Source organism: Haliotis rubra, unplaced genomic scaffold (assembly GCF_003918875.1).
Source record: "Haliotis rubra isolate DU_JTF1 unplaced genomic scaffold, ASM391887v1 Scf242, whole genome shotgun sequence".
Taxonomy (NCBI): domain Eukaryota; kingdom Metazoa; phylum Mollusca; class Gastropoda; order Lepetellida; family Haliotidae; genus Haliotis; species Haliotis rubra.
Genome location: NW_025766470.1, coordinates 600,566 through 618,612, shown reverse-complemented (window position 1 = coordinate 618,612; position 18,047 = coordinate 600,566). Strand labels below are relative to the sequence as shown.

Here is an 18,047-nt window from a genome sequence, read left to right as displayed (position 1 = left end):
GGTTTTGGGGTGAATGTCAGTGTGGAGGTTTTGGTGAATGTCGCTTTTGGGTTGTGAGTTTTGGGTGTTTGGGTCAGTGTGGAGATTTTGGTGAATGTCGCTTTTGGGGTTTGAGTTTAGGGGTTTGGGTCAGTGTCAGTGCTTGAGTGAGTGTGGCTGTATGGGTGAGTTTGAATGTGGCTTTTTGGGTGTAGTGTTGGGTGAGTTTGAGTGTGGCTGTTTGGTTGAGTCTGAGTGTGGCTGTTTGGGTGAGTGTGAGTGTGGCTGTTTGGGTGAGTGTGAGTGTGGCTGTTTGGGTGAGTGTGAGTGTGGCTTTTTGGGTGAGTTTGACTTTATTGTTTGGGTGAGTTTGAGTGTGACTTTTGGTTGTGTATGACCGTCTCATTTTGGGTGAGTTTGAGTGTGGCTGTTTAGGTGAGTTTAAGGGTTTGGGTGAGTTTGAGTGTCAGGGTTTGGGTGAGTTTAAGTGTGGCTGTTGGGGTGAGTTTGAGTGTGGCTGTTTGGGTTTGAGTGTGGCTTTTTGGGTGAGTTTGAGTTTGGGTGAGTTTAAGTATGGTTGTTGCTAAACAAAATATCTTATCACATTCTATCACGGGTCACGACAGATTGACCTTTCTTCCGACCGATCACAGCGTCGATTTTCGGACAGTCAGAATATGTTTTCTGATCTTGCCACCCCCAAAATACGAAAGCCCAGTGGTGATACTTTGATAGCGTCAATTTAGCTACTATTTCGTAAACCGGAATTTCCAGTTATTTCACATTTATGTGTGTGTTTTCGAGTTGTTGTTTTTTGTTGTTTATTTTTGTTTTGTTTGGGCTTTTTAGCTACTTGTCAAAAGCTCCGAATCGAAATAAGTCGTGGGTATCATCCCAATCTAGGCAAGTGTTTGTAAGAGGCGACTAAGTTAGATTTAGGTTATTGTACTTGTGTCGTGTCTGATTGCGTTTCCAGATGGCGTGAGTGGTGGGGTAGCCTAATGGTTAAAGCGTTCGCTCGTCACGCCGGGACCCGGATTCGATTTCCCTCATGGGTGCAATGTTTGAAGCCTATTTCCGGTGTCCCCCGCCATGTTAGTACTGGAATACACCGCTTTTAGCAATATCCCAGCAACATCACGGCGGGGGACACCAGAAATGGGCGCCACACATAGTACCTACGTGGGAAATCGAACCCGGGTATTCGGCGTGACGAGCGAACGCTTTAACCATTAGGCTACCCCACCGCATGATAGAAAACATATAATCAATAACTCAGTTTTCATTTCCAGAAGGAATTCTCCACATGTCCAGGACGTCTGCTGAGTGGGCAACATCTGGTTTGTTTTAATGACAGATATGGAAGGTCAAAGTACACAAGCGGTAAATATATTTCAATCATACAGATTGTGTACTCATATATTTGTTTTAAACAGAATAAAGGCCCGGGGTTGATTCCTTGTATGAGCTAAGTCCGATGCTGGGATATAAAGCGGTACACATGAAATACATAATAATAAATTGAGTGTTTGCAAATTTAACTCACTCACTCTGTGTGATAAATCACCTGAAAGGTTTAGTTTCTTTTCAGTTTGATCATATAATGGTTTGGCTTTATAATAATTATTAAACAGCAATTGCATATACATGTAATCATATTTGTTTATCTCTGCTTAATAGACGTTTTCATTTAAGTTTAAAATTCGTATTTATCATCCTAATTAAGCACTTATTGCAATTTATTTAATCATTTATATTTACCTGATGCGGTAAGAGATCGAAGTGAATGATGACGTGCATGTTGTTGCAGATGACGTGAAGACACCGGTATCGGACACGAAGCAGCAAGCTGCTCGACCATCTAACGCAGAAACACCCCTGATATTAAGGAACAGCACAAAACAACGGTCACCGTACAATACCTCTGATCATATTTACTCTTATGCTGTCGAAAGCAGACAGTTTCATTTTTACCAATACATCTTTAAAACTGACAGCTGGCGACATATCTTTAAACTGACATTAAATTACTTACCATTTAATGCTGTGGTCGATTCTCGTCGCCGCAGGTTCTACATTGGTATGAGTCAAATGATTTACTTTGTAACGTTTGAGGGTACAGTTGTGAACAGGACACACACTTCTAAATCTGATGACAATATGGCACCAGAAATGTTTCTAGATAAATACACCCAACAACTATTTTATCTCAGTTCCCAGAAACGGAAAACGACACTAAAACAAATTTCGGTAGGTCCTAAACAGATCCGAAGCGTTCTTCATACATTTAAAAGGGGGGTTGATATTTTGCCGAATTGTCTTACGGGTTATCCCAAAAAGAAAAAGCTATTCATTGCTGTAGACAGAGACACTGTTTTGGTGATGTGTATATCATATGGCGATACATCCAACAAGTCCACCATTGTAATAACATCATTCCCTCACTACTCCCAGCCCAATAATTTAGCAATGCTTCCCAGTTACGAGCTGTCGTGGTTAGACGAATATGGGAGATTGTTTGTTTATAACATAGAACAGAAGACTAAGCCCAAAGCTGTTTCTGAAAAGCATTTCAAATATGTACTACATATGGCTGTTTTCGAAAACAAAACACTAATTACACAAACTACACAACGCGACGAAGTTAAAATGCGGTTTATTGGAAACCGACAAACTATGAAGTTTAGTAATACCTACCAAAGCATCATAGTTGGTTGAGCGTTGCCATTATCATGATAGAACCGCGTTCGATTCCCCACATGGGTACAATGTGTGAAACCCATTTCTGGTGTCCCCGCCGTGATATTGCTGGAATGGTGCTAAAGGCGGCGTAAAACCATACTCACTCACTCACTCACATTTCACAACCCCTCAGTATATGATATATTCCATGAAAATGTGCCCTTTCAACGACGAATTAGATGTCAAACGGAAAATCAAAACCATAACACAATCCTAATTATCTCCCATTAATTAGTAAGTGAGTGAGTGGTTTTGCGTCGCTTTTAGCAATATTCCAGCAATATCACGGGGGGGGGGCACCAGAAATGGGCTTCAGAAAATGTAGGCACGTAGGGAGTCGAACCCGTGTCTTCAACGTGACAAGCAAATGCTTTAACCAATAGGCTACCCCACCACCCCTCCCTTTAAATAACATCGTGCTACGGATTGTGAAATATGGTGACATTCGAAATTCAATATTCGCTTATATATTTCGATTTATGTAGAAATGTAGCACGTAAAAGGCGACTAACGGGATCGGGTTAGGTTTGATCTTCAGCAACCCATGCATGTTGACTAACGGGATGTGGTGGGCAGGCTCAAGGACTTGGTTGACACATGTCATCGTATCCCAATAGCGTAGATCGATGCACATACTGTTAATCACAAGATTGTCTAGTTTAGATTATTTAGACTCGATTATTTACAGACCGCCTGGATATAGATGAATTATTGCTACAACTGAGATTTCTTCAGTCTTTGCAATCGATCACACTCCACCCTCATGAAATGACGTTAAAATGTCAAACCTGTGGCTGGCACGCGGCATAAAAAGAATAAAAGCAGGACTGGTAGGCTCCGACTGATTTGACAGTGACAACAGTCAAGGCGGTTCCAAACGAACCTTCTTCAACCATTTCGTCATTCGTAAAAAGATCTGCAGATGTATGAGAGCAGGCATCCCGACAGTCCTCGCCAAATGTCTTCGCTATTCATATCCGTAAAGATCCGGGTTAGAATTGATCTTCAGTAACCCATGCTTGTCGTAAGAGGCGACTAACGGGATCGGGTGGTCAGGCACGCTGACTTGGTTGACACATGTCATCGTAGCCCAATTGCGTTTTGACAGTAGATTTTGTACAATGCCCTGACAATGCTATGACGTCATGTACTTGATGACGTCACAATGCTATGACATCGCTACACTGCAAGTCTAATGGCAGTACCATGTTCAGAGATGTACATTTTTCATTGAAAATTAATGAAGAGTGATTTTGGATGATAAATAGAATCTCACCCTCGTGTCTTCTGATATCAAATATATCAACACTCGTTGATAAAGTAAAAATATCCTCGGCAAGCCTCGGATATTTGTAACTTTATCAACTCGTGTTGATATAATTGATATCAGAAGACACTTGGGTGAGATTCTCTATTTATCATCCAAAACTGTGTTCCACAGGAAATATCGCTTGTGTTAGATCATATGATATCATAGGAGATATCGTTTTGACAGTAGATTTTGTACAATGCCCTGACAATGCTATGACGTCATCAACTTGATGACGTCACAATATTATGACATCACTGCACTGCAAGTCTAATGATAGTACAGTGTTGAGAGATGTACATTTTTCAATAAAAACTAATGAAGAATGATTTTTGATGATAAATAGAATCTCACCTTCGTGTCTACTGATATCAATTATATCAACACTCGTTGATAAAGGTAAAAATATCCTCGGCAAGCCTCGGATATTTGTAACTTTATCAACTCGTGTTGATATAATTGATATCAGTAGACACTTGGGTGAGATTCTCTATATATCGATGCTCATGCTGTTGATCACTGGATTGCCTGGTCCAGACTCGATATTTACAGACCGCCGCCATATAGCTGGAATATTACTGAGTGTGGCGTAAAACTAGACTCACTCACTGAAATCGACATTGTAGGTTTCTAAGATGATCTTCCATGCTGACTCGATCGCTCATAGACAAAGACGACGCCATGTACGTATGTGAACATTGATAGTAGTACCTACCTGACCACATGTACATTCCTGTCCGCAAATGTAACGGAACTATGTTTTCAGATTAAATTACTTATGTTTGTGAGGAATTTTAATTAAAGTTTATGATGAGCTCGAGCGTTGTCTTTTCATTTTTCGAAATGCACGAGTGAAGAGTTACGTCCCTCGTCCGTGACAGGATCCGCTGATCGTATTTCGAATTTGAAATTCGCCCTGATAATAGAATAGAATAGAATAGAATAGAATAATACTTTAATGCCTTTTCAGGAATTTGTTTTACATCAGCAGAGCTACTGACACATTAGAGAGATACCAAACATATTTACATAAATTCTTTGATTTAGGCATCTTCACATTTGTTTAAGAGAGATATGGTACTTGGAATAATGGATGTACGGGCTCTCTTAGTTTTCACAATTGGAACTTTGTATCGGCGGCCTGAAGGAAGAAGGTTGTATTCCGAATTTAAGTAGTGAGTACGGTCAGATATGATTTTGACAGCTTGATTTGGTCCTTGGTTTGACTGCGTTATCCGTGCTTGTTGATTTTACGAAAATGGTGATCCGATTCCCTTTATGCTCCGTGAAGACCCGGATGAGAATTGGTTTTGCAGAAACCCATGCTTGTCGTAAGAGGAGACAAACGTGAAAAGGTGGTCAGGCTCGCTGATGCAGGTGAAGTTCATGATTTCACTGGATTGCCTGGCCCAGAATCGAGTACCTATGACTGCCGCCATAAAACTGGAATAGTGCTGACAAACATACACACAAAAGCAAAACCTACGTTTACGATGTGTTTGTTATTTAACGAAGAACTCAGCAATATTCCAGCTCAAGACTGCCATCTGTAAATAATCGACTCTGGGGCCGGGTTTACGTTGTGCCTTCCTGCGACGATCCGTGAAGATCCGGGTTAGAATTGATCTTCAGTAACCCATGCTTGTCGTAAGAGGCGACTAACGGGATCAGGTGGTCTTGGTTGACACATGTCAGCGTATCTCATTTGCGACTGTATAGTCCAGACTCAATTATTTACGGACCGCCGCCATATAGCTGGAATATTGTTGAGTGCGGCGTAAATCTAAACTCACTCACTCACCTTCCTGCGACATTAACCTGACAGTGCGTGATACAGCAAAGCTAATTAAAAAACGCACTGTGCAAATAATGGCATTAATAGAATGAAACAATATCAATATAAATTCTGTGCCAGAGGGGTTCGTGGGTTCTCATGATGTCAATCATCGGGTTGTCTAGTTCGGGCCGTATTATTTACACAACACTATACACGAGTGTCCAATGGACTCTCAATTTGTGAAGAAACCATTGTTCACATATTTAACCCAAAAAGGAACAAACATGTCCCGGTCGTCTTTCGCTGTGCCTGACATGATTCTGAGTTCGAATCCAGGTCATCAAGGTTTCCTTGGTTTCTCCCGTCCTCGCAGGGTTCGTTAAAGTAGTAAACGTCTAAATTTAAATATGATTAACCAATCTGCTTCATCATAGTGTATATTTTAAAACCGCAAGTTATTACTATTTCACTTCTGAAAAGTAATAACTCGTCCATACACAAGCAGATCAGAAATAAAAAACGTTTAAAGTGTGTCAATACAAATCTATGTATTCTCTGCCATTCCTCATCGAGCTCCTGCAGTAATTCCTGGTTTGAATAGAAGGATTTCCAGCTCGAACTTGTCGAACTTGTCGATATTGATATTCGGGTGGATACCGGGGTTCAATGGTAATGTATCCATGACGTTGTTCTGCAAATTTGCGATGACAGCTCCAGAACGGCGCGATCTAACGTTGTCAGCCGGCAAGGTTGTGAAAATGAGACACGACGGCGGTATGATGTACTTCCTTTCGGTAATGTTGTTCATTGAGTGTCCAAAAGTGAGTGAGTGAGTGAGTTTAGTTTTACGCCGCACTCAGCAATATCCAAGCTATATGGCGGCTGTCTGTAAATAATCGAGCCTGGACCAGACAATCCAGTGATCAACAGCATGAGCATCGATCTGCGCAATTGGGAACCGATGACATGTGTCAACCAAGTCAGCGAAACTGACCACCCGATCCCGTTAGTCGCCTCTTACGACAAGCAGAGTGTCCAAAGTACCGTCATGAGATGCAGCCATGCGAAACGCACCCCCACACCATCACGGTGTCACCTCCAAAGGGTTCATGCAGCTGCATTGGTCATCTGGTGGTATACCTCATTTAGACGTATTCATGCAGGTCGGTGACTGAAATGAATCCGATATTATCGCCCATAGGCTGGACCTTTGATGCCTAGCAACGAACAACAAAAAAAGGTATGCTTAAAATGCTCGGTCCCGTTTCACTGAGGGATTTTTAAAATAACGTTGCGAATATTATAAGTCGATTTAAAAGTTACTTTAGTATAAGTGTAACGATAATCTACATTCTCCGGCGCAACAATGACCTCGCTGGCTTCATATCATGAAAGTGCCATAAGTGTCACTAGGCGATTAAAAAGACGGTATCCGGTTCCCTTGGCGCGTCAACCAAAGCGATATGAGAGACAGGGGGCAGATCGGGGAACCAGTCAACATCGGTAGAGATCGGACCGGATTCTCTATGACGCCACAATGTCTTGACGTCATCCATTGAATGACGTCATAATATCATCCTAGCTGACAGCTGTCATGACAACATAACATAACATATGACTCGCACACCCAGAGGACTAGCGACCGACAGCGTGGATAAGTCGCAGTGGCCAGCTGTCGTTATGATGAACTTTGCAAGTCCGGCCGAAGTGCGAAATGTTGTCAGCAGGAACACATGGACTGTGCTGGTGCAGAAAGCTTGATATCATACGACATACGTGAGTAGGCAGTTATATTAGAAACGACAGGAGTTACAGGGGTCAGTCATTACAAATGAGGGGCGCTGGGTAGCCCAGCGGTTAAGTGTTCGCTCGTCACGCCAAAGACCCGGGTTCTATTCCCCACATGCGTACAATGTGTGAGGCCCATTTCTGGAGTCCCCCGCCGTGATATTGCTGGAATATTGCTAAAAGTGGCGTAAATCTAAACTCACTCATCACAAAGGACATGCTGCGGGTGTGTTTGGAGGTGTATTCCACTGCAATCAATCACTGAATTGATAACTCAATCACCTGTAATATACTATAGCATTAAACTATACATGCAACACATACAGTTACACATAACTAGTTCCTTATAAATTACTTATCATTACTAATACTTACGGCTATTATTACTAATACATAAAACGCTACATATTTTTTTTAATTGAACATACTGATGATAAATCATGTGTATATACCCTGTGAATGACACCGGGGTGTGTCTGTAAACACACTATATTCGGGATTATCACATTCCTAAAACAAATAATAAATACAATATCTTATGATGGTGACATTTACATTGAAAAAAGCCAACTTCTTATTTAGAATTACATTCAAACTACCAGTCAAATCATGCTCTCACATACATTTAGATATGTCATACTGATGAATTTAAAGGTATATTAGCTGCTTGATCTATAAAAGATTAAAACATGTATTTACAATACTTTACATTATTTTTAGCATCAGTTTTAGCTTTGTCATTTCAAGTTGTTTAATGATTATTAGTCATTAACTTAGCTGTATGTGGTTGGGTTGGAAAGATTACAGAATATACCGGATACCTCCGCCATCTTTGAAAACTTTAGAACTGCGCAGAAAATGTTGGAACACAACTCGAGTTGTAAGTACTTCGCTATCTTAGTGTACTTACCTTTTTTGGACTTGGATACCCGTTATTATCTTCTTTAGGACTAGTTTAACGAATAGGGTTAGGGTTAGGAAACTTTCCCACGTTCATTCCTCCAACTCCCAGAATTCCGTAGCTCCGTGTTTTTCAAAGACGCATATATTTCTATTTTACGCATATATTTCTAACTTACCAGACTTAACTCAGACTTAAGCTGATTTTATAGTGCTAGCTCACGGACATACCATGCCGCAGTTAAGCATGAATACCCCTCTCAGACACATTATTCTGAGCCGACCAGTCCAAGGTTGGTTCCCCAGGACGGAACCAACAAGTATAGCATATTTAACGTCTTTAGGTATGACGGCGATCGAACCCGTCGCCCGCGACCTTTAGCTTATTTCTTACTCACTCACTTACTCGCTCATTCACTCACACACTCACTCACTCATGCATCGGCTATATATCTATTTCAGGCCAGGCTTTCTTATATGAGAGCATGTCGAAGGCAGTAGAGAATCACAACATGGCGGAGTCTATTCGGGAAGAGGTTCTGTCCTGCCACATCTGTCTGGAGGTTCTCACGGAGGCCAGGACGCTGCCGTGTCTCCACACCTACTGCAAGGCCTGTCTCATGAAAATGGTGGAGATCAAAAACAAGAAGGTCCGCATTATCAGGTGCCCGGAATGCAGGGAGGAGGTGAGACTGTACAAGGCAGGCGTGGAGGACCTGCGGTGCAGCTTCTTCATCAACAGTTTGATGGAGATTTATAACACCAAGAGGCAGGTGTTGAAGTGCACCGTGTGCAAGCAAAGGCGTGAAAACAGGACAGCAGTGAGTAAATGCACTACCTGTGGCGACGGCCTGTGTGACACTTGCAGTAAAGGACATCAACTATCCACAACTACCGTCCACCACAAGGTTCTCCCTCTGGGAGAGTTCGCATCTGGAGACTACGATCAGCATCTTCGGGAGGCCCAGACCTTCCCCTGCGTGTCCCACCAGAAGGAGCTGGAGTATTACTGCGAGACGTGCGAGAAGGTGGCCTGCTTGTCTTGCCTACTAGTGGATCACAAGGACCATACGTACTCCACAATTCCACAAGCGTACACCAGCAAGAAGGAGCTTCTTGAGACCATGTTCTGTCAAGTCGAGTCTAAAGTGACCCAGATTGAAGAAACTAAAAACACGTTGAGCACATGTATGATGAAGCCGATAAACAAAGCCGCGAGGTCATCAGAACAATAATGGAGACAGGCAAGGCTGTGCTTCGAGCTGCAGAAAGAGAGATTACACTGACTAAACAAACGTCCAAAACACTGATCGAATCTCGACTTGCCACATTAACCAAAGTTAAAGAGAACCTGGAGAAGCAAATAAAACAGGAAAAATCTTCTGTAGAATTCTGTCGCCGCGTTCTGTCGAACGGCAAGCCTGTGGAAGTATTGGAGATCGGGGATATGTTGAGGAAGAGGCTGGATCAGCTGAGTCTGGTAGAGAACCAGGTGGACATACAAGAGCTGGACTCCAACACACGTATCGAGGACACTGTTGTGAACTACAAGTTCCAAGGGGACTTCTCGCTGGGTATCTTCAAGCCAGAAATAGAAAAATCAGTCCAAGAAGTAGAAACACAAACTGATTTCACACAGGCAGAAATTCGAACCAATGAAGTATCAACTCAGTACACTTCAGAAGACTTCGATGACCAGGAGTCACAAGAGGCTGGTGTTGAGGGAGAGAGGGATTCTCCAGCTGTAGGTCCCCCAGGTGGGGAGCAGGCGGTCACCGGTGATGGAAACATCCTCCACACACCTGTTGACAACAATCTGTCCCCAGACAGGTCAGCAGGCGCTGCAGGAAACACCTGGGCTTGTGGGGCTGGACGGGGGTCTGAAGATGGTTCAGCACCTGTAGCTTTGACGGCAAATGGTCTTGTGGATACAAGCTATGACTGCCGGGGACCAGGGCAGAGGGATGCTTCTGTCTTTGATTTCTTGTCCCATGCACTGTTTATCTACATTTTCTGTACGATGTTCCTGTGGGATCATTTCAGTGGTTATGTTTTGGGGAAACTATCGTGAAAATTAATGAGCTAACTCTGCTAAAGATGTTGTAATGCTAGAATCATGAAGTTTTAATTGGGTCATGTTCAGAGGGATTAAAACTACTAGGAGGGGCGTGGGGGTGTTGTGGGGTAGGGAAGGGTGTGCGTGTATGAATCAAAACTGTTTGTTTGAAACTGAAATCAATCTTTCATAAAAACCAAAGATTTTTTGGGAAGTAAACATATATTTCATCGACTTTGATTTCATGATGTTTCTTGGCTCTTGCGTCAGTTTCTGGCATCTAACAATTGTTATCTTAACCTACAGGGACCCTATCCACAAAGCGTTCATAGCACTACGTCATTCGTCAGCCAATGATGTAGTATAGAGTTACGATAGGTCGTAACATTACGAACGCTTTGTGAGTGAGTGAGTTTAGTGTTACGCCAAACGCTTTGTGGATCGGGACCCAAGATCATAATCGGAACACCATCTTGGATCTTCGCCCATCAGATCCTGGCAGATAGGAAATTATTTGCTGCACAATTGTTAAGGAATGACAAGAATGTCCATGTTGGACTTCAAGTGAAATATCGTAGAATATCTGCGGGAACTACCATTTTATGGGGATTTGTATACACTAAATTTGTCCATCATGTTGTGCATACAACAGACATGGGGTCATATAGTGACGAGTTCCTTACCTAGTCAGGTAATGAAAATTGTTGTGCGCAGATCATGGAAGACAAATGAACCCGACAAATTTTGTACATAATCTACCATGGCCTGATTGTGAAGCAGTGTGCAGAGCAGGTGGCCGAGGGGCACGACGCATGGTGATTGTTGAATGAAATATATAGTTGCTGTAACCTGAGCGCTCATTTGTCTATGAACTTGGTGGTATCCCAGTTGCTGACACCTGGCCGTTGCTTGATTCGTTGGTTTAATACAGAGTCAGTTGATTAAACGCTGCCTCAGCAATTTTGCAGCTATATGAGAGATGTCTGAAAACAACTAAGTCTTGACCAGACAATCTGGTGATTGACATCACGAGCATCGTTTTATGTAATTGAGATATGAAATGCAAGTCAGCGAGCCTTACCCCCCGATCCCGTTAATTACCTCTCACGATAAGCACTTGTTGCTTTTAAAAGACCAATTCTAACACGGATCTTTACGTGTGGTTTGATAAAGTGACTGTACTGAATAGCTCCATTATTGCTGATGCGCTATACTCCTCTAAAGATTTGGCTTTGGGAGTGAATGAGTTTAGTTTTACGCCGCACTCAGCAATATTCCAGCTTTATGGCGTCTGTCTGTAAATAATCGAGTCTGGACCAGACAATCACGTGATCAACATCATGGGATACGATGGCATGTGTCAACCGAATCAGCGAGTCTAACCACCCGATCCCGTTAGTCACCTTTTACGACAACCATGGGTTACTGAAGATCAATTCTAACCCGGGTCTTCAAGGGTCATTGCTTTGGGAACTATCCACTCTCCTCTAAAGACATTGCTGAGGCACTATCCACTCTCCTCTACAGACATTGCTGGGGCACTATCCACTCTCCTCTACAGACATTGCCGGGGCACTATCCACTCTCCTCTACAGACATTGCTGGGGCACAATGCTGGGGCACTCTCACCTCTACAGACATCCTGCAGGCTGGGGCATATCCTCTACAGACATTGCTGGGGCACTATCCACTCTCCTCTACAGACATTGATGGGGCACTATCAACTCTCCCCTACAGACATTGCTGGGGCACTATCCTCTCTTCTCTACATACATTCCTGGGGCACCATTCAATCTGCTCTACAGACATTGCTGGGGCACTATCCTCTCTTCTCTACATACATTGCTGGGGCACCATTCACTCTGCTCTACAGACATTGATGGGGCACTATCCTCTCTTCTCTACATACATTGCTGGGGCACCATTCAATCTGCTCTACAGACATTGATGGGGCACTATCCTCTCTTCTCTACATACATTCCTGGGGCACCATTCAATCTGCTCTACAGACATTGATGGGGCACTATCCTCTCTTCTCTACACTGAGACATTCCTGGGGCACCATTCAATCTGCTCTACAGACACATGATGGGGCACAGCCTACCTTCTGGGTACATCCATTACTGAAGATCATTGCTAACCCGGGTCTTCAAGGGTCATTGCTTTGGGAACTATCCACTCTCCTCTAAAGACATTGCTGAGGCACTATCCACTCTCCTCTACAGACATTGCTGGGGCACTATCCACTCTTCTCTACAGACATTGCTGAGGCACTATCCTCTCTTCTCTACAGACATTGCTGAGGCACTATCCTCTCCTCTCTACATACATTCCTGGGGCACCATTCACTCTCCTCTACAGACATTGCTGAGGCACTATCCGCTCTTCTCTACAGACATTGCTGAGGCACTATCCTCTCTTCTCTACATACATTCCTGGGGCACCTTACAATCTGCTCTACAGATATTGATGGGGCACTATCCTCCCTTCTCTACATACATTCCTGGGGCACCATTCACTCTCTCTACAGACATTGCTGAGGCACTATCCTCTCTTCTCTACAGACATTGCTGGGGCACCATTCACTCTTCTCTACAGACATTGCTGAGGCACTATCCACTCTCCTCTACAGACATTGCTGGGGCACTATCCACTCTCCTCTACAGACATTGCTGAGGCACTATCCACTCTCCTCTACAGACATTGCTGAGGGCACTATCCACTCACTCTCCTCTACAGACATTGCTGGGGCACTATCCACTCTCCTCTCTACAGACATTGCTGGGCATTGCTGAGGCACTCAGACATTGCTGGGGCTTCACTCTCTCTACAGACATTGCTGAGGCACTATCCACTCTTCTCTACAGACATTGCTGAGGCACTATCCACTCTCCTCCTACAGACATTGCTGGGGCACTATCCACTCTCCTCTACAGACATTGCTGGGGCACTATCCACTCCCCTACAGACATTGCTGAGGCACTATCCACTCTCCTCTACAGACATTGCTTTGGGAACTATCCACTCTTCTCTACAACCAATGCTGGGGCACTATCCACCTTCTCTACAGACATTGCTGGGGCACTAAACTCTCTCTTCTACAGATATTGCTAGGTCACTATCCACTTTCTTCTACATACATTGCTGAGGAACTTTCCACTCTCCTCTACATACATTGCTGGGGCACTGCTCAATCTAATTTTCCATGATAAAACAACCACCAATTATATACATTTATTGAGATTCTGCACAAAATAAATACATCACACATATTGCAGTTACATAAAACAACAAATTGTGACTTCATCGCACAGACCATACAACAGTTATGACACATCACTGACATTAATCAACGTACAGATATAAAAACATGTATCATCTTCAAAATACTTATCATTTCAAACACAATTCATATTCTCCAAACCACATCACATGGATCCCTGAAACAAATCTGACAATTTCAATTGAAAACACATCTTTAGCCCATTGGCCAAAGACTATTCCTGAAACAAGCTAGATCTATTCCAGCTATATGGTGGCGGTCTGTCAGCAATATTCCAGCTATGTGGTGGCGGTCTGGACCAGACAACCCAGTGATCAACAGCATGAGCATCGGTCTGCCCAATTGGGAACAGATGACATGTGTCAACCAAGCCAGCGAGCCTGACAACGTTAGTCGCCTCTTACTGAAGGTTCATTCTAACCCAGACCTTCACGGGTGCCTTTGATGACTAACACAGCTTCCGGGACAATTGTTGCCCCTCAATGGTTTTCACTTCCGCTTGTTTCTCACACTGATTTCACAAGTCTTGCTAGTCAGGGGCGTAGCAACCATTATCATAAAAAGCCCGGGTTTACACATGAGTGTGGCTATAAAGTTGGGCAAGCCCTCAATGCTATTTAAATATATAGCTTTGCAACCTATTGGCCTTACGCGACAAAATTGGCTTGCTACGCGCCTGCTAGTGTCAGGTGACAAACACCTTCTTTAAGTGGAATTTAGAAGCTGGTATGATGAAGAGGAACACTTTATAGACAACTTCTTTACTGGAATAGATGCGACATTTCGGTGTAGATCTTAACACTGGTAGCATTTGCTTGGTAATGGTGTTAGGATCTACACTGAAATGGTGCATCTCCAAAGTGTTCCTCCACTTGAAATACAGCTTCCTGCTCTATTTCAAACGATGTTTAACGAGCTAAAGACACAACTGTAACATGTCTGACCTGGAAAATGACATTTTAAAGTAGACTTACGCTGAAACTGTTCCTGATGCACACGATCGCTTTGAGGAACAGGGCCCTGATTTCTTGGATCATATGTTCATTATATTCATGGTTGGTTATTATATTCATGGTTCAAAAGTCAAGTCATTGAATGAAGTTACAACTTAAACATAAAATTACAACAAGGATGATGTTATATGACGAAGAGATTAACACCCTTGTGCATTTCAGCATCGTAACATATATAAAAAAACACAAATGTACATTAAGTTCACCAAAGGCTCTTTACAACTCTGGGGAGGGTGGGGGTAGCCTAGTGGTTAAAGCGTTGGCTCGTCAGCCGAAGACCTGGGTTCAAATCCCCACATGGGCACAATGTGTGAAGCCCACCGCCGTGATGTTGCTGGAATATTGCTAAAAGCAGCGTAAAACCAAACTCAGTCAGTCAGTCAGCCTTACAACTACGAATGCACGGTATTACCGTTATACCGGTATATCGCAATATAAGCCTTTCAAATGATAAGTATTGCAATGTTTTTTCTCAGAACTGGTATACTGGGTAATAAAAATATATGGGGTTTGTGATTATCTCCATGGTTTAAGAAAAATCGACACAGACTTTCATTCACACTGAGGTTTTCCATTGTAATTAATTGACAAAGCAGCATACTTTACATACAATAGAAAGTAAATACAATCCCTTAAAACCAAATTTTAATTCGAGGTTTCTGTTATCAGAACCATAACATGTATTTTAGGGTTTAGTATGCACAAAATTGGCTCTGCATGTACAATCAGTGTTATTCACTGTCAAACATTTTAGCTCCCAATATATACAGAATCTCACCCAAGTGTCTACTGATATCAATTATATCAACACGAGTTGATAAAGTTACAAATATCTTTACCTTTATCAACGAGTGTTGATATAATTGATATCAGTAGACATGAGAGTGAGAATCTATTTATCATCCAAAATCATTCTTCATTAGTTTTCAATGACAAATGTACATCTCTCAATACTGTACTAACATTAGACTTGCAGTGCAGCGATGTCATAGCATTGTGACGTCATCAAGTTGATGACATCATAGCATTGTCAGGGCATTGTACAAAATCTACTGTGAAAACGATATGTCCTAGGAGATATCATATGATCTCACACAAGCAATATCTCCCGTGGAACACAGTTTTGGATGATAAATTGGAATACGGGTACCAGTATCGCAATATATCACAATACAATTTATGGGCCAATACACAGTCCTATTTACAACACATTTGTTATTCCTAATATTATGGCTGCACAATATACTAGCAACCGGTTAACCGATATTTACCAGTTCAGACATGAAAACGATACGCATTGCAATACACTGGTCGAAAACCGGTATTTTGACATGCATTCAGAAAACTTCGTAACACTCAGAAACCTTGATGATTGTGACAATTGTAGTATTGGTGGTGGGAATGATCGTGGTGAAAATTACACTTAACTGGATTGTTAAGTTCGGTTTTAAGTTGTGTTCTTAATTTTTGTTCAAGTGTTTCGCAATGTTTTGGATCTGAACCAAGCATAGTGATTTTGTGGTGTTTTTGCTTTATAAATCAAGCATTAACTCGATTATAAGTACTTTTTTGTTTAATAAAACTTCTTGCAATATATTGCAAAACATATCACAATATATGCTTTCACACTGCAATATATCGCAATATGAAAATTCTCTGCAATACCCACCGGAGCCTAATATACGATACTTACGACATACAATGGATCCCATGCAGATCAGTGAGCATCCTCATCACAAACATGAACATTACACATAACATCTACACGATCGTCGATGTTAGAGTATAAGGCGTTACGACATGGCAGCCTAAAACAACTGGGCAGTTGTTGGACCTGCCACAGTGTACAACACAAACTAAAATATACAGTTATTCTGGAAACTATACCACATAACACTGTTTGGCAGTTTGATTGACTATCCCTCCCTCAACTGTGAACACTACATTGGAGACAATACTTTAGCTAAAATGATCAACATGGGTTTGTCAAATTATGTTGGATTTTTGTGGTACAGCAAGAATAAAATGTAAAACAAAAATGTCAGAACTGATTTGAGGTTAGTTGTTTTCAACAGAGAGACCTCAAATGAAAATACAATCACGGAGGAATGTAGACATATTTCTGTATACATGGCGGCTATAGTAGTTTGACTGCTGGGAATCATTTCCTAAAATATATACAACCTTCCTATTTTATTCCAGATCAGGGAACTTTAACAAAAGTCCGTCATTTATCAAACTCAGGATTGCCTTCAATGGAGTAGTGCAAACTCAGTGTTTGTTTGTACTCGTGAAGATCCGGATTAGAATTGATCTTCAGTAACCCATGCTTGTCGTAAGAGGCGACTAACAAATCGGGTGGTCAGGCTCGCTGACTTGGTTGACACGTCATCGTATCCCAATTGCTTAGATTGATGTTTATGCGTTGATCACCTGATTGTCTGGTCCAGACTCGATTGTTTACAGACCACCACCATATAGCTGGAATATTGTTGAGTGCTGCGTAAAACTAAACTCACTCACTCACTCTTTGTTTGTTTATTGTTTAACACAGCACTCAGCAGTATTCCAAGCTTTATGATGGCGGTCTGTAAATAATCGAGTCTGGATTAGACAATCCAGTGATTGACATCATGAGCATCAATCTATGTAATTGGTATACATTGACATGTGCCAACCAAGTCAGCAAGCCTGACCACCGATCGTTAGTCATCTCTTACAACAAGCATGGGTTGCTAAAGACCAACTCTAACCCGAATCTTCACGGGTCTTTCGGTAATAATTCAGCAATATCAAGCAAGAGACACATGAAATGAAATTCACATATTGCACCTATTTTGGAAATCTAACCTTGGCCTTCAACAGAACAAATGAACACTTTAACAACTGGGCTACCACAATGTTCCCAATTAATCAACTGTTAATATTGGAGTCTCCTCTTTACTGATGGAATAATTGATTCAAATGATTAATTTCAATTTGGTACAACTGACATCCGCTTCGAGCTTGGGTGTGAAAGGCCTCGATAAATCGATGTGAGACTTAAGAAATACAAATGTTCTAAATTGTACACAGTTTAGAAAACAAGGGACATTTGACCAATTCCACCTTGAATGTCTTATATACAACAATAAAACATGTTACAACACCTATCAGATATGGACGGACAGATGACAATTGGTGATCTCAGCTCTGTTTGA

At 42.1% G+C, this 18,047-nt stretch overlaps 1 protein-coding gene across 1 annotated transcript; it reads left to right on the top strand.

Annotated features, from left to right (window-relative positions):
• Positions 1-7,411: 7,411 nt before the first annotated feature.
• Positions 7,412-10,785, top strand: LOC124278812 (E3 ubiquitin-protein ligase TRIM56-like). Its single transcript, XM_046714583.1, is given in 3 exon segments — positions 7,412-7,583; positions 8,958-9,668; positions 9,671-10,785. Coding segments are annotated over 3 exon segments (1,650 nt in total). The 5' UTR covers positions 7,412-7,540; the 3' UTR covers positions 10,567-10,785.
• Positions 10,786-18,047: the final 7,262 nt, after the last annotated feature.